We start from the raw sequence: 25,777 nt of genomic DNA on the forward strand, positions 1-25,777 counted from the left end.
CAAATGTGAAGAAAACTAGCCAGGAAGTCACGAAAATCGGGAACCTCATTATTTAAGAAAACATATATCATAAACATTTACGCTGAAACATTTTCCCTGACAAGAAAGATGAGATTTTGAAGAAATTAAAATGGACAGTTATTATCCGTTTATTACACCATGAAACTAATCATATTAAAAATGACATTCATCGTAAAAATACTAAAAGGAAAATTTCCTTACAAAATTGATAGTAAAAATCAAAAGCTTTGGCTTTAATCAGCTTTGCTGCAAAACTTTACAACAAACAGTTCTCTTTTGGATGCTTATCTGGACAAAGCTATAATGCACCATCTTTGATCGGAGTTTTTTTTAAAGTGGTACCGCAAAGAAGCTCATCTCAAGTATTCACTGAAAAGTACAACTAGCATCGGTGCATTTACATCGCCATTAAGCAGTGCTACCATCAGGTTAACACTTTCAAAAAAACTCCAATCAAAGATTTTAGTTGTCCAGGATTGGGAAACTGCCATTATGGTTTATATAAAGCTCAGTGTTGCTAGCGAGTATAGAGTAGCGAATCATGGTTTTACTTTTGTATCAGACCACACTATCAGCAACCGATGATGGAATGCTGGAGGACAAGCTACAGGTCAACAAACTCCTCTTAGCTTTGTCTGATAAAAATAATAAATTTACAAAAGATCGTTATTCAGTTAAATGAAATGATACGTTTAAAATCTTATGAAATATTTCGCTATTTTATAAGCTATGCGAGTTGATGTTGATGTCCAGTACAATTTATCTGATGCACAAAATCTGTCTTTTCTATCACATTCTCACAGTGCAATGATAGGTACATTTCACGTTTATATTTCCCAAGCAACATTCTACCGTGAAAAGTATTTCAAGGTTCGGTCCATACTGGCAGATGCCAAGAAATCAGCATTTTTTCCAAACTTGACTGATGTGACCAACCCGGTGTGATCTAAAGAGAAGGTAAGTTTATCACATATAAAGGTCAAATAACAATGCAGTAATCTAGCGCTAGTTTGTCTTCGAAAGAAAATGTAAGGAATTTTATATCAATGTTGCTAGTCGTCTTTTCACTCCATTGAGTGTATGCGCTCTCTCTCTATCAGTTTCTTTCTATTTTAGTTTACTATGACTAGCGTCACTTAAAACATGAACTTAAGTCAAGATAATATTTTCAAGATAAAAATGCAGATTTACCATTAATTTGTCTCAGAAGGTCCCATTGTTTGACAACGTAAATTCTAAAAGAAAAAACAAATTGAGACATGAGAGACATTTTTAAAATCAAGAGCGTAAACCTAAACTAAACATTTGGAAGTTGTTAAGGGTCTTTTATTTTTAAAAATACAATAAAAGCTTATCCAAGTGGAAAGCCTCATTTAAATGAATCAGGACGACATGTGCTTAGCTGTGAAAAAGCTTATGATGCCAATGCGCAAGTTGAAAGTATAGCAAAATACTTACTGGATGTTTGAGCCAGCAACAGCCAAATAATTTCCACTTTTGTCGAAGCTCAATGATTTGATCTGGAAAGTAAAAGCAACATAAAGTAATGATGGGTAATTAATTCACCAGAGTATTCATTGAAATGAAAATCGTAATCATATTTCACAAACGTTCTTCTAAAACTCTAAGTTTTTAAACGAATCCAAGTATTTCCCTTCGGAAAAAGTAGTTTGAAAGTACAATGCCATCCACATTCCATTCATGCTCCAAAGTGTGCCATAAAACTTTCACTTATCACATCTAATTCAACTTTTTCCTGTGCAAAAAGATTCCATCATCACCCATAACTTGGTGAAGTGAATACCAGACACAACATAAAATTGGTTAAAAATTAACATGTGAGTGAGGTGAAGAATGTGAATTACCTCGTCATTCTCATCTAAAGGAATTGTTTTGAAGTTCTTCAATTTTCGTAAATCCCAAAGCTTGACCACTGAATCATCAGCGCTTGTGGCCAAGTAGTATCTAAAAATTTCAAAGAAAAGTAAAAAAATACAAACAGAACAAGTATATATGACTAAAATGAATTATTATTCACTTCTCTAGAACTTGAGAAGTAGAGAACTTGTGCATGCCTCTGCAGCCTAATAAGAGAGGGAATGTTCAAGAATAGTGATCAAGCTTATGCAACCTTTCGTGGACCGAGCTTCATGATGAAAAAAGCTCATTATAATGACATCATACCCATTTTCAGAAAAGTCAATAGCTGTAATTGGTCCCGAGTGTCCCGGGAAACTGGCAACATATTTTCGTTCTTTCAAATCCCAAATCTTGATAGAGCTGAAAGGGAAGAACGTATTTTGTTTTGTTACTGTTAACCAACAAGTAGTTTAAAAATATGTGAAGTCATAACAGATTAAACAACGTGACTTTTAGAGATTTTGTCAACACTTTCCAAAGAATTCGAATGCTAACAACTGTGCTTTAGGACAGACAAAATTTCATATGGTGAAGTCAATATCAACGAGAATGAGCTATTTTCTCTTAAATTTCAGAAAATACCTTACCTGTCGGTAGTTCCAGTACCAAAGATCAAACCGTCAGGATGGAATTGTGCGCATGTCAAACCTGTGAGAATCAAATTTTAAAATCGACATCTATATTGGAGGAAATACAGAATAACTAACCTATGAAAATTACTCAAAATCAAACTACATGTTTTAGTACCAAAAAGGTTTCAGAGAGCCTTTTGCAAACACACCACCAACCAAATTTAGAGAATTGGTATATTAGTACATGTGTACTAATTCTTATTTTTTTTGGACACTTTGACATTCAGGCTACCCTGGTTTGGTCCTTGAGACAAACTTTGTTTTCCCAGAAGGGACTATTTTTCTCGAAATTGCTGATTTTTGCAACATAAAATTCAATTCTCCTGACAAAATTACAAAAAGGTGTTCTGGTTCAACATGGTTTTTAGGACATGATCGAGTAGCACAAACAGAAAATTGACAAACCATCCTTACCATGACTGGCATTTGGGTCTGAAATGCTCTTGATCAAAACTTTGCCAGTTTGGATGTCGGAGAAAGCCCAGTGCTGTGATAGAAAACATGCAGAGTGGTTACAATTCAGAAAGCTTAAGATAAAAATAGAGCCGTCAGCAAACCAGCAAACTGAAGAAGCATTCTTTGCCACGAGGTGCTGTCATAACTGGGTACAAACAGAACTATGGTTTAACTTAGCAAAAATTTTATTCTCCACTTATTCTTCCCCTTGCAATAATACTTTTAAAAATTTTGTTGGTTGAAAAGTAAACACATGACTTAACATGACAAAGAAAAAATCTTTTATCTCTAAGATAAAAAAAGCAAAAAATGAATTTGAAGCAACCATAATTCACTTTTTACCTGGTCAATGGAGGATGTCAGAACATAGTCACCTAAACAATGAAAGATACAAAAAATTTACTTTTTACTTGACAGTGAAAAGATGAAGCAAGCACAATATAAATTTCACTTTCAATCTATTTCCCTGTATTTATTTCTCATCAGCATCACTTTGATTAATTTGTTATAAGGGATGCAAATCAACCACCAAAGTAACCATATGCTTCGTGATTTTATGCTAAGCCAATATTAGCAACCAAAAAATAATTTTCTAAACACGAAAAAAGTCGGGTTTTTCAAATATTATGGGAATGCCAAGTGATTTATTTATGGCTAAGGATTTTCAACACTATTTATGGGATTCAATTTTTATCAAGTCAAACCTGTAGCGTGTAAACTCAAACCAGTAACAGCCGCATCGTGAGCCTGTGAAAGAAAGAAATTGATATATCAAAAGGTTATCTTATTTTAATTTTTACTAATTCAAGGAGGCGTGAGAATCCACCACCGTTTTTGCAACACCAAGCCTTATGTATTTATAAGGGTAAATAAAATTTATCTACAAAAAACCCATTTACTAATAGAAAACTTACTCGGATGGTGTAGGCACAAGAGCTGTTAGGTATGCTCCAGACACGAACTGTGTTGTCAGCTGAAGCAGTAATACCGATTTCCTAAAAAGAAAAAAGTTTATCAAAAATTACCAAACGAAATTCAATTAAAATTAAGTTGTTGCTTAATAAGTCCAGCTTAAACAATAATCAACTAGAGTGGAAATCTCAATTTGCTTGATACTTGAAGCTGGAACTAAAGACAAAAAAAATAAAATGTGCTAGGGAGCTCTGAAAGTAAAATAAATTATTAAATATCATTAAAGGTTGAATAAAATATCAGAATCAGAAACATACTTCATATGGATGGTAAATGACTGATGTAACTTTCTTGGTATGTCCGCGGAGTGTTGCCACAACCTGAAAAACATGAAATGGTTAATATATTCAAATGAAGAAAGGGTTTCGTTAAAAACTAAAAACATAGCTTTTTCTTTTGATTTTGATATACCTGCAGAACAAGATTTCATACAGAAATCTATTCAACCCCTTTAGCTTAGCAAGTTTAAAAGTTTGATAAATATGGAGAACACCGGTTGCTTCACCTGTTCATTATCTTTGTTGAAAACAACAGCGTTTTTGTCAACACCACCTGAAAGAGAGCAAGGAGAAATTATAAAGGCATTCTGGAAATTTAAATGGATAGTTTCCTGTTTTAGATATGCACCCCTGCAATCTATCTAAAGGTCAGTTAAGTAAAGTTTGTTTGGCGGGATCTTTTTCCCCTCTTAGACAAAAAGAGATAAAAGGTCTATTACAGTTTATCTCACCTGTAATGCATTTTGATGGATCACTGTCTTGAAGGTCAAGAGCCAATATTCCAGGAACACTGGCACTATGGAGACCCTACAAAATCAGAAAATGAGACATTTAAAAACTGAGTCTACAAAATTAACAATACAATTATAAACAATCATGCAGTATCAATTAGAGATATCTAGCATCCAATTGCGCTCTATTCAATCACTTGGCCAAAGATCGATTATCAGACATGTTTACTTTAAAAAAAATAAAAATTAAGTGATTAGTTTGACACAGGGATTTACTGTGTAGAACTTACGGGATGAGAGGCAACTTGTTTGAATGATTTGATGTCTTCAATGGGTGTCAGATCCTCTGGTGGTTTTTTACCTCTCTAGATGAGAAATTTCACTTGGTCAAATGGTACAGAGTAAAAGCAGTGGTCAAAGCAAGATTTTCGTCTGAGACGGAAAATGGATTTTACACAGCAAATTAGCACATATTCTTGAACTTTTGGTGAATTATGCAGGATTTTGAGACGGAAAAGTCTCTCTATATACTTCTCTGAGACGGAAATCCGTCTGAGACGGAAGAACTTTTAACACTGTAAAAGGACTTAGAACAAAGAAAACAAAGTACAACAAGCAAAGATGAAAGTAGGAATGTAAATATTAGTTCCAATCAGTCTCACCTTCTTCCTTTCACTTGTCAAGACGGTTGCCTTATCTTGGAGCTGTAAAGATAAAAAGTAATGATATTATTTTTATTGTTGTCTCTGGATATTTTTTTGTATAACTTTTCTCTGACTTTTCTTAATGTTCCAAGTATTGTGACTGACTCATGTAGTTCATTGTTTAAAATTCTTTTGTACAAATAAACAATACACGGCATACTTTTTGAAGGACTTCTTCAGACATTCCGATTTCCGCAGGTTCCACAATGTCCATGTCATCAACCTTAGAATAAAGAAAGAATGAAATACAAATCATGTTAGAAGGTTTTTGCGACCTGATTGTAATAAGATTGAAGCAGGTCTACTAAAAAGAAGGATGTTGGTCTCGTCCATCTAAGGAAGAATCTAACTTAATGAGGGGTGTATGTGTGAATAAATTCCTCATCAAAAGGGTGAAACTACAAATTCTTATTAGTGAAAAGCTAATAGAAACAACATCAATGAAACATCGTAGTTGTTTCTCAAAAAATCTGGTATTTCTGTTTCATCTACCTTATTACCACTAGAAACATTCGTTGTTGCTGATGTAAGTTGAGAGACGCCGGCTTGAGGTTTGAGTGTAGCCAAAGCTTCACGAGCTGCAGTGGCTTCTTTGGTCAATCTGGCAATCACACGACACGCTGCATCATGTTGGTAAAGTGCATGTGATAATTCTATAAACAAAAATTATTCAATGGTAAAACAATGAATGGAACAAAATAACAAAAGAATAGGAAAAATGTAAAAATTATTCAAATTTTGGGCAGAAAACTGACAAAAACATACAGTATTAACAGAAAGCACACACCTTGGTAAGGAGCTGAGAGTTTATAGAAAATTGTTAAGAAAAAACAGTACCTTGTCTTGCAGCTTGCAATTGCTGTCTCAGTGTGAAACTATGCAACATGACTGCATCCTAAATCATTATGTACAGAAACTAATTAAATATGTTGAAAAAGTGCTTTAAAAAAAACGAAAGGTTTTCTAACACTTTCTTCCCATTACTGTATTGGAGTCATTCTACTGGTATACGAAAAGTGTCATTAATGTTCCATAATCAAGTAAAAACAAAGCAAATAAGACTTTCATTGACAAAAGAAAGTTATCCTACCCACTCATCTTGCAAAGATTTTAAAATAGCAGGAATACTTGTCGCTGATGGTGGTCGCGGTTTGGTGAGGGCAGTAGCTAAAAGAATAATTCAAAGGCCTCATTAAAAATGTTAAAACATTTAAAAAGACTTTGACTTTCCAGAAGAAATTTGTTAAAAGGATATCAAATCTGCTAAATAAACAATAATTATGCTCAAAAATTTCAAGTTATAGAATGTTCTTTGTTTCTTAATGTTGATGCTCAATCGTTCCATTTCGCAGACAAATGTATTATCTCAGCATGGAAGATTGCCTTGAGAAAGATTTTCAAAATATTAAGAAAATAGACTCTTACTTTTAATTTCAATCAATTCAGATTCAGAAAGAGTATCTCCTGTCACAGGATCAGTTCCATTCTCAGAAATAAATTTTTCAATTAGTCGTCGTTCAAAGACTTGGTTTGATACAGGTGATACAACAGGGTTCTCTGGTACTTCACCGCTTACTAAAATAAGAAATGAGATATTTTCGATAGTTGTTGAGGCAGTCACAAGGGTCCTGCAGCATAAATTTATTTAATGGTAAAATCATCTATATACCTTATCAGCCCTTATTGGCGTTACTTTTGGGCTCGTGGCGTAATAAAAAGGGCGTGTTAAAAGGGCCAAAATTTTGCAATTTCTACCTAAAAGCGGCGTTAATTTTAAAGGATGAAAACTATCCATCTTTTTACTCTATATCCAAAACTTCACGAAAATCAATGATTTTCAATGGAATTTTCAACAGTTTAATACTGAAAGGTGACATTTTAATGTAAATTTTAGTTAATACTTACTGTTTTGAAGCCTGAATAGCGATTTTTACAAGTTTTGGCGTTATTTACAGCCCTAATTGCCGCAAGCCCAAAATTAGGCTGTGGCGGAATAAGGGTTCAAACAGTGTTAAATTAGGGTGGGCATAAAAAAGGCCGATAAGGTAATTGATTTGCCTTTCCAAGACAACTGTTGCCTGATAGAAAAATAGTTCTTTTACCCATTTGTAATGGCTGAAGACAAATAATGTATGTTTAATAATGTATGTTTAGTAATTTAATGTTATTCTTAGAATTATATTTCACAGGTATGACCTCTACAAAATGTTGGGATTTTTGATATAATACATTATCTAATTCTGGTCTGTCGTCCAGTCATCAGAAAGTATAGACAGAATAGACATTTTTTTGGTCTTTGTCCTAGGTTTTTGAACTAGTGAAAGCTTGTTCTAGGGGCTTCCTATTACACGCCAAACAAAGTCTTTATTATTATTTCATAAATTCATTTATTTTGCCTTTTGACAGGAGTTTTCCTCTATTTAAAGACAAAAGATTGTTATTCCGGTGAGTTTGGATCCAATCCCATTGATGGCCAATCTTTTTCTACTACTATGAGTCAGCTTATGTCAAAAAGATAAAAAAGAAGAAATTTTTACAGCCAGGCGGTTTTGACATAATTTCCGCTTAATGGACGACTTTCTAGCCATTAATGATGATGGTGAATTTGAGCAATGTTTAAAAAAATCTATCCTTCTGAATTGGAACTTAAGATTTTTTATATTTACGGATTTTAATTTTGCCTTGGAATACTGGCTTAGGGAAAGCACGCGTTCATAATATAAACGCAGCTTTCGGTAGGCTTCTGATTGGTCAGAACCAGTCACGTGGTAAAAAAAACAAATAATTTCGTAAGCGATGGATATCTGTAATTATTTCATCAGAAAACAGCTAGAAATACAGCTGCAAGATGGAACTCGTAGAAAGAAAAATATTGAAATATTTTCCTTCGGTTATATTCTGAAAATCTTTTACAACGAGAGATGACAACATTAAAGAAAATAAAAAAGTTCTCAAGACTTATGAGAGCTTCACTTGTTTTCGTGGAAGAATTGAACTGTTGAAGAAAAAGAATGCTATTCGTAAAGATTAAATTGAGAGTTGCTTATTCAGGGGGGGGGGGTCGGTACTAAAATCTCAGACATCATGACATTTAGTGACGTGGTGGTACTGCAAAAAAGCTCAAAAATAATTTTAGTACCATGTGTACTAAAATACCAAAAAAGGGTGGTCCCTTAAAGAAATTTTTGAAAAATCTTAGTATTTTGTTCTAAAATCAGCCAAAATGGAGCATTTTTTTAACAATTTTGGAAAACAGGAATTCTCAAAAAAATCTTCAGAAATTTTTCAAAATTTTTCCAATTTTTTAAATATTTTTTAAAAATATTTTTATGTACAGTTCAGCACAGTTTAGTAATAAAATTATATTATTTTGCAGATTGATGCACTAAATTTGACTAGGTTTGTAACAATGACCCCATTTTGGTAAATTTAAAGCCGTAAAAAAGGGCAAAAAATGGGTGGTATCTATGTTAAATTGCTCAAAATAATTTTAGTACATGTGTACTAAAATAACATTTTCGAAAAATAGGTGGGGGTATGTCAAAAATTAGCGAAAATCCTTTTAGTACTCATGTATGTCTTACATTTTAGTACTGACCCCCCCCTTGCTTATTTCATACCACTTGCCAAGAGTTGTAATCAATAAAGGAAAGATTTTTAATGGAACATTGAATATCACATCTGCAATATATTGGAGCGAGTAACTTGCAAAGACCCTTATGCTCCTGTTTTGATTCCAGAGTCTCAGTGTATTGAGTCATGACATTTTAAAATGGATATAACACATGCTCTTTGTTCGGGATTGGTTTGTGGTTTGCTGTTGGTTTATGTTGTTATAATTTGAGACTTTAAGCAGCTTTAAGCATGATTCTACAGGCAATGTTGGCAGACCCGAGGAACATTGCTTATAGGTGAACGCGTATTTAACTGATGGTTATGATTTTTTTACGGAACATATAAAACTATTTAGGAGCTTGGACTTTTTTACAGAATTTCAAAAAATCTGTTTTATAGTTCTAGAGATATAGTGAAAAGTTTAGACATCTGTGTTTCCAAACCAAACAGCTGGGATCTTAGGGGACTGGGGACCACGGAAGTAATTAAATTGGTTATTAAAGTTATCGAAAATAATCAAAGTACTTGGTTATAGAGTCTTTGAAGAGGGACGAAAAGAGGGTTGTTAAGAGCCAGTTTTATTAAGAATGGGGCAGTTTGGGGCAGTCCCAATAGTTTGAAACTTAGATTTTTTTCATTTTAGGATACAGGTATATGTACCACAAAACCCACACTAAATTTCTGACCTAAATAATTATTTTTTGGGCTGCCTTTATCAAGTAAATTGTTTGATGGTGCGAAGAGTCCCATGAAAAGAGTTCTTCCTGATATTTTTCAATGTTATATGTTAGATTGTTTTTATATCATTGCTTTTTAAAATTTTTGCTTTTTTTGAATACGTACCTCAAAACCCACATTTATATTATTGACAATATCTTTAAATCCACTGGGTCAATCAAGGTAAAAATTTGCACCTGTACATCTATGTAGGTAAGTTTGTTGTAGAACTATTCATATGTTGATAAGTTAGTCTCAATAGAATTACCTATTACACCACAGAACCCACAATAGATGTACCTCAAAACCCACAAGGTAGTTTTGCAAATTATTTCTCCTCTCGTTATATTTCTACCTGAAACTTTTTGACAATTGATTTTGTATTTCATATAGGTATTTTGTATGTAAAAATTAAGGCTTACTTGTTTTCCTAATTGTGTTGAAATGATTTTGGAAACTGCATTGACTATTGTTAGCACTCATGAAAGTTACAAAACATCCGTACATAGTTATTTATTGCAAATGATAGAAACTTTTTTGCATCGTCTGGATAGTGAATCAAACTGATTTAGGCATTAATTGAAGCAAATGAAACTATTATTTACTATGAAAAGAAGACTTTGCAAAGCATCTGAGGTTGTTGAAATTACAGTGCAATTACAGTTAAATCTCCACCATGAATATCGAAAAGCTTAAGAACCCCTTTTTAATCCCATGCAAAACATAAATCGTGAGGCTTTTATGACTATCTTGGGAGAGATATGGCCTAAATGGGCAGATAAAGATTAACAACATTAACATTAGTTTCATGTGCCAAGCGGGTTGGAATAACATCAAGTGGATTGAGCGTAAACTTCATGCAGCAAGAAAAGTTTGACAGAGCAGTAGCATGTATACAAGAAGAAATCCCTCCATCAACATCTACATCGACTCCAGACTCATCACTCATCATGTCTCCTTCTGACAAAAGAAAAGGTTCTCGTGATTATTGGAAGGCTAAATTTGACCAAGCTCAGTCCCTGATAAGGGAGATGGCAGAAAGAAGCATCCAACTGGAGGAAATTCCTGGCCTTCTGACAATAAAAAAGGTTAAGCCAAATGAAGAAAAGAAAGCAACCACAACTACAAGGGTGACTCAGGTATACGGTTCAATGAGGGCTAAAGATGTAGCAACCAAGGTAAAAAAATCAAGGATGAGAAGCTGAAGAAGGAAAGTGAAAAAGAAGAGGAGAGAGGAGATCAGAGAAACATTCATCAAATGCAAAAACTTAATGTATCTGTTTACAACAAAAATGCTTGGCTTTGGGATTAAAGCAGTTCCCAGTATGTCTATGTTCTTCGTTCAGTTTGCAGCAAAGCAAGCTATAAAGTTAATGGAATCAAACCACTGATGATATTACCAACTAAACAACATTAAATCTCTAAACGATTGTTTGAGGAGGATTCGTCATCAGATGAGGAAGGTGAGGAATTTGAATCGGAAGGAAGCGAAATGTCCGAAGATGAAACTGATGATGAAAGCGACATCCCAAAACTCAAGAATTGCTGGAAAGGCCTGGCACTGCCAACAGACTGGTATGCGGCCATCTACACCACAAAGAAAACAAAAAGGTTGTATATTGGTCGTTTGTTGAAGAGATTCTTAAAAGATGAAGATGGCGCTGTTGACTCAATTCAGTTACACTGTCTAAAGCCTAAAGTTAGGAGTGGTACTGTTCTTGAAAACACCCAAGACCATCTTCTAGATATAAGCATTTTCCCAGTTAATGACATCATAGCGGAGCCATTAAAGGTCATTCCCATTCGAGGAAAAAAATGAAAATATGTTCAATAAAGTATCAGGACTAAACCGTCGAGCTTTAGTAAATATGATGTAATATCCATACTTTTTTAAGCTTTTGAGTTATGTGCTAAACATTATTGTTGTATTTTTGCATAGTTTTTCTTGAAAATGTTTCACAAAATTGTATTCCAGAAGTATGTTTGAGAAATAGATAAATATTTTTGTGTTCAACATCAAAAAATTCTAAAACTCGCAATTTTTCTCATATGTACCTCAAAACCCACAAATAAAAAGTGAGTTTTTTTAGAGCAATTAAAATAAACACATTGCTTACAGCACTTAAGACTTTTTTCCTATATTTGTGTTATGCCTAGAGGTAATAGAAAACGAAAGATTGATAGGTTAGTCAATAGCAAGTGCCTTATCTGACCATTTTTTGAAAAAAATCAAAAATTTTGAAGCTAGATTTCTAGCGTTAAATCTTCATAAAAAACTTTAACCCAATCAATAATGCTCAATTTTGTTTTAAATAATAAAGAAACTATTATGCCAACATAATCTTAAAAAGTTATGCTGATAAAAACATTTTAGAGTTTTCTAGAACTCCTGAAATGAAATTGTTGGTTTTGAGGTATCTGTGGGTTTTGTGGTACATATACCTGTATGTTTTTAAGTAAAATGAACTGAGTAAAATCCAACCCTCTTTTCGTCCCTCTTCAAAGACTCTATAACCAAGTACTTTGGTCTTTGATTATTTTCGATAACTTTAATAACCAATTTAATTACTTCCGTGGTCCCCTAAGACTGGGCTGAAAATCCCAAATCAGTCCGTCACAAAGAGCAATATTTCGATCGCACGGAAGCGCTTCAAAACACCAGCTTTTTTCAAGTTTTGTCTCGTTTACCCAAACGCTTCAATCTCGCGTAGGCTTAGGGCCCCCAATACAAGACATTTGCCGGACCAAAAAAAAATCATCATCATCAATTTTGTTAATTGTCAGAATCGTTTACTCACTGGAAATGCGCAACTTTTTGAAGCTTCGTTTTTTTTCGGTTGTTCTAAAGGGATGTGTGAAAACATAATAAACCAGCTGCGCTGGAAGCTCCGGCTTAAGAGATTAAAAGATGTGAAAGATGAGCTTGTTGAGTTAGTTGTGTTAAAACGTTGCCCACAAACTGCTAATCAGAACAGATCAGAAAGCCCAGTAATAATTCTATTGCAGAGCGAGTATGAGAAATAATCTTAACGAATAAAAAAACCAGCTGGAAGTTTAGCTCTTCTAAGTGATTACACATGCACTTTCTTGCCTAAAGAACCAACCCCACCCCGCCCACTCATCCTCGACTAAAAAGTTCAAAATTGGAGCTAAAGGAGATTAACATTTAGAAGTCAATATCTCCAAGTTCTTGATTTGATTGTCCAGATAAAATTTCGGGGAGAAAAATAGCCTAAATTAGAGGCCACGGGTTTTTAGCTAAGCATTATTTTTTTCTGTTGGGATAATACTTGAGGGAGAGTAGGATAAACCAAATAAAATGGTACAATAGTGTGTATGTAATAAATAGTGGTATATTTAGTAGAAAAAACCTGTTTCGGGTTTGAAAAATCTTCAAAAGGAACGGTCGCCCCAGCCAATGAAATTACGACAAAGTCCAAAAATAACATTTTCAGTTATAACACTGTGAAAATTTCTCCGATCTTGTTCAAATTTACACTGGAATTGTGTTTTAGTATCCTTTACTGAATTCTCATAGTGATATGTTTGTAAAAAATCTGTGTCGGGTTTGAAAAATCAAAGGAACGGTCGCCAGCCGCGATGAAATTACGACAAAGTCCAAAAACGATCATTTTCAGCCATAACACTGTGAAAATTACTCCAATCTTGTTTAAATTTACACAGGAATTGTTTATTTGTATCCTTTACTGAATTCTCACAGTGATAGTTTGTAAAATATCTGTGTTGGGTTTGAAAAATCAAAAGGAACGGTCGCCCAGTCAAAAAATGATGAATACAAAACAGGATCATTTTCAGCCATACACATAACGACATACACCACAAAAACTGCTCAGATCGTTTTCAAATTTGCACTGTAATATTGTAATTTTAGTATTCTCTTTCGAATTCCAATGGATGTGTGTTTGAAAGTTTTATTCCATTGTCAAGTTACAGAGTTTTATGGTTTTTTTTGTGCGTCCATAAAACTAGCTAGAGAAGTTTAGCTATATGCAAGATTTAAGCACTCGAGCAGCTGACGATTCATGGCCAAAATTCCTCCAAAGTCTTTCCACATTGTTAGACCAGTATGCATCAAACTTCTCATAAATCATGTCCAAAACATCATGAATAATGATGAAAATGATCACTATCTTTCACTGAGATTTGCAGCTAAGCCCACTTTCGGCAGCCATCTTTTTCTAAATACTTTCGCAATATTATCGAAATCCAGATAATCCGTTTTTATTAAATCGGAATAGATCATCGGATTAGATAAACAAACAAAAATATCTTGACCGTCGTTGTTGTCGGAAGAGAGAATTAAAGGCTCCTAGGCCGGAGCAACAATCTGACGAATATGCAATCTCGAAATTGTAAGGACTGCATTCGTATAAAAGGACTAGGAACGACAACAAAGTTGCGTAATTGTGTTTATGAATAGGGCGCTGTATCAGTTTTTAACTTTCCGGCGCACAACAAGATTCTTGTTGTAGAATTTTCCACGGGAGGACAATTTTCCTCAGATGTATCATTTTCAAGCGCCTTCAGAGGTTTACTGTGCGCAGGCTTGGCTGTGTATGGCGTGCTATTGCACTCGCACACGCTGGCACACGCCTAAAGTGATTTGCGAGTGCCAAAATAGCACTCCTAAAATATTCAAGAATGTACAAAATTCCCTTTGTGAATGCTAATAGCACACCATAATCTGTGACATATTTTTTATGGAGTGCTACTTTGTCACACGCAAGGTTTCGTTCATGGCCAGGCTTGTGTGCGCGCAAGAAAATTATGAACAGCTGCTATCAGGTTAGCTAATGGCGGATTTAATTCCAATTGGAAGTTTTTGACATTTTTGGGCATTGCACTTAAAAAGTTTTTTTATATAGAACCATGCTTTCTCAAATCAAAATGATGAGTTGGTTTTTGGCGATTCTGAAACTATGGCCGGTAAACTATACAATTTTCAAAAAAAAATCATAATTTTCAAAATGGTAGCTGGAGTTATGACATCAGTCACAAAAACACTACAAATTTGATTTTAGGGGTATTTTAGAGCCATCTGACCTGTCCCAAGGGAGTTTGTTCCTGCTCAAAATAATAATTTCTGATACTTCAGTCCCTGCTCTATTCATTAGAAGTGATTGCAATAAAAAATTCTGGCCCTACTGCCACCTAGAGGCCTGAAAAGCCAATTAGGTCTCAAAAAAGTACCAACTTTAGCCCAATTTTCATAAAAATCCCAACATTATCTGGCCTCCAACTCTTCTGTTCCTGAAAGACAACTGCCTGGTCTCTTAGGATCAAAAGAAAAACCTGTGTGAAGGGAAGGTCGTCAGTAGTCCGACACTTTCTAGTCCTACAGTAAAAATGCCTGACGTTGGATTTGACAAATGCGTCAGTATTCTGACAATCGACAATGAGTCAAAAAAACATATAAAACGAAATATGAATCGCCGAAGAAGAGGCACATCTTTTATAAGCAACCACGTGCTCCAAAGAAGTTGGGCCCCTAAACCCGACTTTTCTTAAATTTTGGGAAGCTTATTAGAATTAGGCTTTCAAGAGTCAAGAAATTGGATTTAGCTGTTTTTACGACCCTTCTTTGGCGATTGGAATTTGATGTTCTGTTTACCGTCGACCGCCCACATGCTCTAGAGCCACCGCTCAAAAAAGTTCATTATTTCTTAAAAACTTAAAAATTATTTTCTTCTTTTCCTGTGCCAAGCTATCCAAAACACTCAAAGTGAATCAAAAATAACATCTTTGCTAACAAAATGTGCGCCTCGAGTAAAAGACATGGTTCCAATCACGTCCGCGAATGGGACAGGCATTTTTTTAAGCAGTGGGCGGCTACAAGGGCGTTTTAGAAATTTGCGTTTTAGACTCGTCTCGAACGCGTTTGAATTCTCGTGCATGTCATTTTGATTCTGAAAGTGAAAGCAGCTCGATTTCACGGTGGAATTCAACTTCGTTGGAGATGGGAAGCACCAGGTAGGAATAATGAATAATGAATAATGAAATTTTGCCGTATCAAATATTTTTTGCAACGCGACGGTAAACAGAACATCAAATTCCCATCGCCTTTTGGGAGGGGGCTGGAATCAAAGTGTGCGTGATTTACAACCCTTATGGCATAATTCTGAACATACAAAAAGGGACCCTTAAAGGCAGTGCATTCTTTTTGCTATAAATTATCTTTATTTTACTTGGCTCTGATTTCATTGAGCACTCCCAAAATGAACTTTTATTAATACTCCAGACGTCCGCGCTCGATAGGATCGATCAGGGCTAAATTGAAAAGTGGTCAACCAAAACACAAAATCAAAAATCTTACAAACAAAATAAGTAACTGTGATTTTTTTTAAATATAACCCTTAAATTTTCCAATTTCAACTTTTAAATAAACCGAGTCGCACTTTTAGACTCTGTAACCAGGTGATTATATCGAAACACAACTAGTGAGGTTTGTCACGGAAGGACAAGTGTTAAAATATAATGGACCTTCTTTTGAAAAATAAAATGATTAATCAAAAATGAAATGTGTTTTAAAACAAGTACATACCCTAGTTAGTTTAATAGGTTTATTCATTTTGAAATAAGTCAAACAACAAAAAAGGACTGCAAGCAGAAACTTTTTTTATATATCGAATTCCTCCCGTGACAATTTCAAGACAAAAAGTTTTTTCACCAGTTTTGTGCAAGTACACTATTCTTGATATTATTGCAAGTTCTAACTATTGGTACCCCCTAACAAAAAATGAAATTGGATTCCAAAGCAACCTCCTTCACATTCACTTACAAGGTCTGAAATTATTGTCCTTCCGTGACACTTTCACCTTGTCCTTCCCTGACGGATTCAAAATATCTTGTTATTTTTAGAAATCTTGGACTTCAATGGGTCTAATCCATTTCCGGAGAGTGTCCTACGAGGTTTAGAACCATTGGGAACCAGCTCAGCCCTGTATGGAGCTCAGAATAAGCTTAACTAAGGCTCCAGTACAGCGCTGTAAGCTTACAGCAACTCTGGAGGCCTAAAAACCGGTTTTCTGGCAAAACTACTGTTCCCAGCCAGTTCTAAACCCTCAAAATCGCTTCAACACCATGGAAATATGCTAATTAGAGCCTTTGGAAGTAGCTCACTTGATTGCAAGGTCACGTTTTTACGTTTTTTGCTTAAAAAAGCCTCAAAAACGCTGAAATAGAGCTTTTTAAGCGTTGTTAAGCTATTTTAGTGAAGATTCGTCGGTTCTGCCCACTTCGCTGGACTTCAATGGGTCTAATCCATTGCAGAGGAGTGTCCTACGAGGTTTATGACCATTAGGAACCAGCTCAGCCCTGTATGGAGCTCAGAATAAGCTTAACTAAGGGTCCAGTACAAAGCTGTAAGCTTACAGCTTAAGCCCAGGCGGCTCTGGAGGCCTAAAAACCGGTTTTCCGGCAAAACTACTGTTCCCAGCCGGTTCTAAACACTCTAGATCGCTTCAGCACCATGGAAATATGCTAGTTAGAGCCTTTGGAAGTAGCTTACTCGCTTACGTTTTTTGCTTAAAAATATAATCTTTCCTGTAAAATTTCCTAATTATCATCACCTATGGTTGAACAATAAAAAGACAGTTCCAAGGTTTTGAAATGAACTGAATAGTAAAAATGGGTATGATTCATGATATGATGTGTCACTCCACTAGTTTCAGTCAACATTTCATACGCTATTGTTGATTTTGAAAAATAGGAATTTTTTCCTTCCGTGACGGTGTCCTTCCGTGACACTGACCTTTCTCAGTTGCAAAGGCCTGTAGCCATCGAAATTAATTTTTTTGACTCAGTTCTTTTTTCAATGACAAGCAGATAGACATAAGTTTCTTCTGGTGGTATTTTGGTTTTAAAATTCTCTTTAAATTCACAGGAATCTGAATCAGCATACTTTGGTCTTTTTTAATGTCTTTGCTGCGTTCCTTCCGTGACAGAACCTTCAAAGTTCAATTATTCAACAAGGAAAAACTTTTATGAAATTTATTTTGGTTTGGAAGTAGTAGTACTATGAAGGCTTTAATTCAGGACTAATACTATTTTCATCAAGTTTACCATTTTTCAAAAATAGACCAAAAAAGGCTCTGATTTCCTTCCGTGACAGAAACGGGACTTTTCAATTTGGCCCATCATTGGAACGGCTTGATGACGGATCGAAATGTGATCGATGGATTACTTAACGATCCGGATAGGAGATCGATGGAAGATTCAGCCATTAAAAAGTCTTGAGTATCGATCCTTCGTTGATCCATTATCGAGCTAGTATTTCAATGGAGTATACCGATTCGTCATCGATCGTTAATCGATTCGTCATCGATCGTTAATCGATTCGTCATCGATCGTTAATCGATTCGTCATCGATCGTTAATCGATTTGTTATCGATCGTAAATCGAGTATGAGTCGATAGGGTCGATAAGATCGATAAAAGATCGATGATAGATCAATAAATAATCGATAACTAATCATAAGCTTAAAGAAATCTTGAGTATCGATCCTCTATCGATCTCCTATCCGGATTGTTAAGTAATCCATCGATCCTATTGAGCGCGGACGTCTGGAATACTGTATTATCTTGGTGAAAAACCCTTGCCTTATAGACCTTTTCGCCTTTCCATCCGCCATATTGAATTGTATGCAAAAATTATGGTGGCCGAATTGCCGTGGTGAAATTCCCTTAGAAAGTATGCAAAACATATGCAAAAAGAAAGTATTAATATAAAACTTACATGCATAATTGGCATTATATTAAAGTGTAATCTTGTAGAAGAAAGATTAAATTTGCTTCTCTTGAAAACTAAAAATAATTATATTCGCTCATCTCTTAGAACAAGCACTTCAAAAATCAATAAAATTAGACATAAATTCAAACTGAAAAATCATCAGCGAAGGTAAAAAATAATCCTTATTCGGCTGACAGTAAATTATTCTCCTGGGAATAGAGCCGCCAAATGATCAAATCAAAACATTGATAATGTGTGACGTCATAATTACTGCTTTTCAGTTTGCGTGTTTTGAAAGTTTGATGTGTGTACTCCGTCTTCGTGGAATTTCTTAATGGCATGAAAACAGAATATGCTATGTCTTTAAGAACAAATTTCTAAAAGGCTTTTGTTGTTCTGTGAATATTTCTTTTTGGATTGAGAAATACCATCTTTTATTGTTCTAATGATTATAATATTTATTTATAAGATGCTTTGTTGTCTTTTTAATCTTTGTGTAAACTTGCATATGTTTTGCATACTTTCCAACTAAATCCAACCACAGCTTTTTCGTTCCTCTATTTTTGCATACAATTCAAGATGGCGGATGGAAAGGCGAAAAGGTCTATTCAACATTCTACACTAAAATCTTTCGTTTTCGGACAAAAGTGACGTCGGAAAAAAAGACTTCTAAATTCTAAATTCATTTTATAGATTCGGACTAGTATACTGTCGGACTAGAAAGTGTCAGACTGACATGCACACGACCCTGCCTATGCCCCGGACAGTCAGGGGTTTTTTTGATGCGTGCCCGGGGTCCGTATTATTTGTTTTTGAGAGACTACCCCGGACGCCCCAGACAGCCCGCGCGGTCGCTTTTTATAGAATCGCTGACCGCGCGGGCTTTTTTCTAATTCATTGAAATATTCTTCCGTGGACAAACGCCGTCTTCCAAAAGATCTTGTAATGTCCTGATTTTGGCGTTTCGTGTGTGAGGCCTGTATTTGAACCTTAAATCTCAAGCGTGGTTTGTTCAGCAATCAAATTCTAAAATCTAACCGAAAGCTGAAAAATGGATCCTGATCAGACAGAGAAAGGTAAGTAAAGTTAGTTTTTTTATTTTTAATTAATTTATTAACCTTGCCTAGTTTATAAAAAAAATGTCCGGGGGTTTAAATTGTGCTCGGCGATATACGTCCGGGGTAAATTTATGGCGCAAAAATTGGAGAAAGTTATTTTTTTCAGACCCCAGACATTTGCCCCGGACTGTCCGGGGCATAGGCAGGGTCGTACATGCACCCGTTCACAAGTTTTATTAAGTTTTGGTACTCAAAATTTGATTGTTAATCGATAATTGTGGTTGTTCGATTATTTTGATCATTATCGATTATTTCGATAATCGAATTTATTGATGAGTACTGTCTGGTATTAATGATTGTATCGATTGGGAGAGTCTGCTGGAGAAACATGTGCATGAGATAATCTCACTTTTAGATAGCAATTCCTTGATTGAAAACTGATTTTCATCCAAAACCTTATAAATAACGCATGGCTGATTCGAATTATCTCTACATATCGAGTGATTAAAAGAACACATGACAAAAAATACAAAAGATATTAGAAAATAAAAGAACTTACTTGAACAGACGAGCGCCATTTTGTTTCTTCACATGCAGATGCAGAACGTTCTCGCGGTATTTATTTCGGAATTACTTTCGGGAAAAACGGGACATTAAAACGACAAAAACGGGTTTCGAATGAAACAAGAGTCAAAGAATGCGAATATAGATAGTTTTTCTTTTTTGGTGTGTGAACCAGAACGAACAGAATGGCGGGAAGGAAATGGAGAACCAGCTTCTCTGATTACCCAAAGTGTCAGTTCTGATCGTTTCTATTGTTATTGAAAACGCTTTTGTTTTAACTTTGATTAGGTCGTTAGAAAAAGTTCAAGAAAAGACGTCTCATCCTGAAAAGTGGCTAAAATGAGTGAGGAGTGTGGAGGAGTGAGTGGAATAAGTGAAACTTAAAGTTCTAAATAATAAATCAAAATCATTTATAAAATTATTTTGTGATATTTTTTGTCATTCTCATTACCTATTACGTGTCAAAATTTGAAATTTCAGAAGCTATCAGCATTTTAAAATTTTGAGTTTTAGGGCATTTTAGCTGGGAAAAAAATTTACGGCAGGTCAAAATTGCTAGTGAAAATCAAAACGCTGCAGATGAAGGCCAGGAAGGCTTGCAATAAAAACGTACCGGCTATCATTATAAAGATTGTTGCAAAGATAACTTTAGATCCTACCCAGTGTAAACACATAATTAAAACTTATTCAAAATACACCGTGTATACGAGGCTTTATATTAATAGATGATATAACGTAACGATTGAATATGTCAAAAAACAGTTTGCAAGAAATAAATAAACTACGTTGGCAACTAAGTCAGGAGTTCAATAGTTCTATACACAAGTTTCGCTATGATTATTCAAACTTATCGAGTCTGCTAAATTATCATTTGCAAGCATCGAGGTTCCAACACACGTGGAGTTCAATTCGTTCCCATTACGTTTTTTGTTAAGTGATAATTTCAATGCTGTCGTGTAAGCCATCCTTTGTAAAATATGTTTTAATCCTTTTTGGAAGTCTTTATGAAAGAAACAATATATGAATGGATTCAAAGAGCTGTTCAAAAGAGGTAGATACTCTACGACAATTTTATACGGAACGCCTTCTAAAGTTACTTTTGTGATAAATGTATCTATAACCACAAGAATGATCAAAGGTACCCAACACACTACGAAAGTTCCAAAAACTACACAAATCACTTTAGTAGCTTTCAACTCCAATAAACGTGCTGCAATGAACTTTTTCGTGCTATGCGCTGCCACTTTATCGAGCGACGCTTGACTTGAATAATTATTGTAACGTTTGCGGATTTCTTTAGCGTGGGCCATCGCTATATGCCACATACGGCCGTACAGGAGCGCCATGATGAGACATGGTACTACAAAAACAATCATGTATAAATAAGCCGAAAATTGATCCCTGGTCCTGAGACATCTGTAACCTTTGATTTGGAAGGTGCCTTGTAATTGCAGCGTACTCCAATTCACATTGTTCATAAAGCCCCAAGATAAAGCGTAAACCCAAATAGACGATAACATAATTTTGATATTTTTGAAAGAGAAAAGTCTGGGATAATAAAATGGTTTGTCAATAGCAATAAATCTATCAATACATATGACTAGTAGATGGGTTATGGAGGTTGTAAATATAAACGGATCAATATTTCTGTACATTCGACACATCTCTTGACCCATACAGAATTTCCCATTCTTTGAATATGTGAAGATTTTGATCGGGATTATCACCAACCCAGATAACAAATCACCAATTGCTAATGAAAGTAGAAAATAGTTAGTAGCTCTTTTACGAAGTGTATTGGATTTAATAATGACAGCGCAAACGAGGCTGTTGCCAAGGACACCGATGAGGAATGTCAGGACTAAAATAGTGATGTAGACAGCGAAAGTGCTGGTCACCTGGACTTGTGGACCACAATGAAAACTTTTGCATTCCATCATTTCTTTAGTATGGTTCGATTTCAGATAAAATTTGAACACATCACTGACGTATACATTAGTGTCGTTATGATGGTGGCTGCAGGGTGCCATGTATTCCTTCATCGCATCCATTGATTTCAATATATTTATATCAACTCCATCGAAAAGTTCTGTGACACAACATTTGAGTTCTTGACTTATGTAAGTCGGAGTTGAAAAGAATCGTGACGCAATTAAACCGAAATCGATTCCTGTAGTGTTGTAAATGGTAGACCCATTGTTGCGGTGGCTGATATTGTTTCCAGTGTTGTTAAGGTGGCCTATTTGTGTCCATGAGACATTACTGAATCGGTTCAGGCTTGGAGTTGAATTAATCATTTTTCTAGGAAAAATTTAAAGAATTATGTAGTAGTGTTCTATAAATGGAACTTCTATAACTTGATTAACTCGAGCGTATTCGCTTGTACCGTGAGGATAAGCTTAAAAATCCACTATGTGTCCCTCATCGATTGGATTATGAAGACTCAGCGCTGGTTTAGTGGGATTTGCTTCAAGTTATCACTACTGTTTTTATATAGGAATGAAACGGAAGACATTACGCTTCGAACGGAAGCTTTATTTCTGGAAATGTAGAGTGCAGCAAAGCCTCCGAATCGCCCTTTTTTCTACGGGGTTGACCTTGCAAAGCTAGATTTCCACGCAGTGCAGTTTGTTTTTCTTCTCATAATAAACCCACTTCTTGAAGACTTCTCACTGATCTTTAAAAAACAAAATACATCATTTGATCAAAATCACAAGTTCATAATACTTACCATAGAACATTTATTGGAATAGGTCTCAAAATGTCACAGGGAGGGGTTTGACGTCATTCCAACATTGACTTTTTCGGCCCTCTTTTTTTAAATGACATTTAAAAGAAAATTTCTTAGAAATGTCAACTATTTGATTGGTAAATTAGAGTTGACGAATATAGAAATGGAAATAATTTTGAGTTTCGAAACAACACATATTGATTTTGGAGCGTATTTTGAAAGGCTTCTTCAACATATACAAAGAATAAAAGGGGGAGGGCACGAATGGTAAATATGAGCCCAGGGTCAGCTTTTGATCTTTTGAAATTTTAACAAGACTATTTTTAGCGTTTTAGCGAGTTTTCCTTATTTTCGCTAAAATAAATCTCGTTAAAACACGCCGAATCAACAGATCGCTAAAACTTATCCGCGCGAAATTTTTCGAAAAGCTGATTCGCTAAAATAAACCCATTGTGTTTCTTTTTCATTTGTTATAATTTTCATAATTTTTTCAAAAACTAGTAACCGGGGATGAGGGCGTAAACTTCCAAGTTTTTCCGGTCTCAGTCAAGAAATGTGTTTCAAAGACATGTATGACTACATTGATTTTTGTATTAAGAATATTACATTGGTTTATAACGAAAACAACTTCTTCCTTTCGTTTCTTAATTTTTAATTTTTTCTTCAAAATCATTGCCCTCGCTAAAATTAATCCACGCGAATTTTTTGTCAGATAAATTTATCCACGCGAAATATCATAAAAAATTCGATAAAATAAATCCAAAAAAATCAAGATTTTTCTGACTCGATAATATGAGCTACAATTAGTCTCGCTAAAATTTCTAAGATTAAAGTAAGAAATTTGTCCTCGGAAATTTTACCCTCCCCTCCAGAAAAATACCCTGAACCTTTTTCCCCTGGAAAAATACCCTGGACTTTCCTCTTGAAAACTACCCCCGCAATTTTTCGGTTCACTGTCACTGGATTTGTCAGTGATTTGTTTTGATTAGATCATCTTTAAAATTATACCTATCAAGATAATACAATATTTTTTCAGTGCAACCAAATATGGGAAAATTTATTTCAGCAGCAATAGACAGACATATCTTTTGAACTAAAGAAAATCTTTCGATCTCCATCAAAATTTATCTAATATTCCAATCTATATTTAGATTGACTTTATAGAACGACTGAATAAAATTGTCAAATAAAATAAAAGGTTCAACACAACTATTTTTGATAATAATCTCCATTTTTAGACTCTTATTATCTTTGATCAAAATAATAATTTTTATTTTTGTCAAACGATGAATATCTCTCTTGCCGTTTAGTCTTCATGTATTTCCCGGAACAGCTTAATATTTTTGATTTTTAAATAGAAAGAGAAAAATATAAATGAAATGGGACTTGATTGACTCCAAAGTTATGACAGTGTCTACCTTTGAAACTCACAGAAGGTGTTTAAAATGTAAAAAGGTTTTCTTTTCTGGAATAATTTTAATCAATGGAAACAAATTAGTTTTGACGAAAAAGTTTGAAAGAAAAAACTCCAACGAAAATTCTTTATGAAAACCATAACCTCGTGCATGATGAGCTTTTTAACGTTATAAACAAACACCCATCTCAATCTTTTGATGGACTTTTTCCCACTGGGGATGTCGATTTCTTTAGAAATCAAAATTGGGATATATAATAATTCATTTTTTCCCCAACAAAAAAAAATTTCAATCGGGGCGGTTTCGGAGGGCAATTTTATCCATTGAATTTCAAAAGAGAAGAAAATCAATTTCTCAATCAGACGGAAAATGTAGGGTATTTTTCCCACCTGGGACAAAATATTTCAACACTTCAAAGTTAGGTGGGGGTGGTTCGCAACCAGGGCCAAAACAACATCAAATAACACCACACAAATGTTTTTAACTATCAAATTAATTTATACTAATGAACACAAAGAAATATCTGCCATCTTTTTTCTTTTGTAGCTATACTTTTTAACACCCCTGTGTCACAGCCCCACTGGAAAATCGGGCAAAAATTTTGTTCCCGGTAGGAAAATACCCTCGAATTTCAGCCCCACTAGGAAATCGACTTAGATTTCATCCCCGCTCGAAATTCCATGTTTCAAAATTGCACTCCAAAACCATCCCCACTAGATTTTTTAACCTTTGAACAATAGAATTTCTATCCTCATCGGGATTTCAATAGGAATTTTTATCCCCACAGAGGAAAAAATTTCCACCGGGGCTGTGAGACAGGGATGTTTTTTAACTACAACCATTCAACCAGCATGCTGATAGACTACTAATTTTAGTCGACGAAAATTTCAGTTTTTACTTTCTTTTCCTCGTATAAAGAAGAGTAATCGTCTTGGTCAAGCTGGTCGCGTGAGTAGAAAAATCTTCACTTAAACACAATAAGAACTCCCTAAAAAAAGAACTGCACCAGCATCAACTCTGTTGAAAGAAAAAAATGATGAAAAACAAACTGTAAAACTGTAAAACTGTAAAATCTTCACCCAAAATATAAATAAGTTATAAAAATGAGCTGATTCACCCGATCAACCCAACTGACTCCACAGAATTATTTTCATTATTATTATTCTCAACAATAATAAAAAGGAAGAATAAAATTTCAATGAGACTCTTTTGTTTTCCATTTATACCTCCTTTTAAGATTTAAAAACTTTCGAAAATTCTATAAAAGGGAGGAATGACAACAAAAGTGATCAGATAATAATTCTTTCTCCCTTTTTAACTTCTCGTGAGTTGTGGTACATATGGGCCCTATATTCCAATCCCCCGAAATAATACGTTATTTAAAACCCAATTCAAATGGATTTTTCTCACCTATTATTAAGCATTTATTGAAGAGGTTTTTCAGAAAAATAAAAAGTCAATTAATTTTTCACCAATTTTTAACCTATATATTTT

General features: G+C 34.7%; 2 protein-coding genes across 2 annotated transcripts; both read right to left on the bottom strand.

Annotated features, from left to right (window-relative positions):
• Positions 1-125: 125 nt before the first annotated feature.
• LOC136808542 (pre-mRNA-processing factor 19-like) lies at positions 126-20,199 on the bottom strand. Its single transcript, XM_067065070.1, has 21 exons — positions 20,133-20,199; positions 6,861-7,010; positions 6,526-6,602; positions 6,273-6,330; positions 5,928-6,088; positions 5,596-5,658; positions 5,394-5,435; positions 5,022-5,096; positions 4,732-4,807; positions 4,507-4,553; positions 4,259-4,321; positions 3,944-4,024; positions 3,734-3,776; positions 3,372-3,403; positions 2,988-3,060; positions 2,529-2,589; positions 2,206-2,301; positions 1,887-1,986; positions 1,480-1,541; positions 1,213-1,256; positions 126-967 (listed from the first exon to the last, which is right to left on the bottom strand). Exons 1-21 carry the CDS (start codon positions 20,149-20,151, stop codon positions 870-872), a joined length of 1,521 nt encoding a protein of 506 aa, XP_066921171.1. The 5' UTR covers positions 20,152-20,199; the 3' UTR covers positions 126-869.
• Positions 20,200-20,763: 564 nt separating this feature from the next.
• On the bottom strand, positions 20,764-22,453 carry LOC136808543 (histamine H2 receptor-like). The gene has a single exon (XM_067065071.1). It carries the CDS (start codon positions 22,432-22,434, stop codon positions 20,953-20,955), a length of 1,482 nt encoding a protein of 493 aa, XP_066921172.1. The 5' UTR covers positions 22,435-22,453; the 3' UTR covers positions 20,764-20,952.
• Positions 22,454-25,777: the final 3,324 nt, after the last annotated feature.

This window comes from Clytia hemisphaerica, unplaced genomic scaffold (assembly GCF_902728285.1).
Source record: "Clytia hemisphaerica strain Z4C2 unplaced genomic scaffold, Clytia hemisphaerica genome assembly, whole genome shotgun sequence".
In the NCBI taxonomy this organism is placed as follows: domain Eukaryota; kingdom Metazoa; phylum Cnidaria; class Hydrozoa; order Leptothecata; family Clytiidae; genus Clytia; species Clytia hemisphaerica.

Bases quoted from the DNA above. Each gene is read 5' to 3' on its own strand.
- LOC136808542 (XM_067065070.1), bottom strand. The intron at 5,436-5,595 runs GTATGCCGTGTA...TTATCTTTACAG, and splicing joins CTGAAGAAGTCCTTCAAAAA to CTCCAAGATAAGGCAACCGT. The intron at 1,542-1,886 runs GTAATTCACATT...TTTACTTTCCAG, and splicing joins CTTTAGATGAGAATGACGAG to ATCAAATCATTGAGCTTCGA.
- LOC136808543 (XM_067065071.1), bottom strand. From the start codon at position 22,434: ATGATTAATTCAACTCCAAGCCTGAACCGATTCAGTAATGTCTCATGG.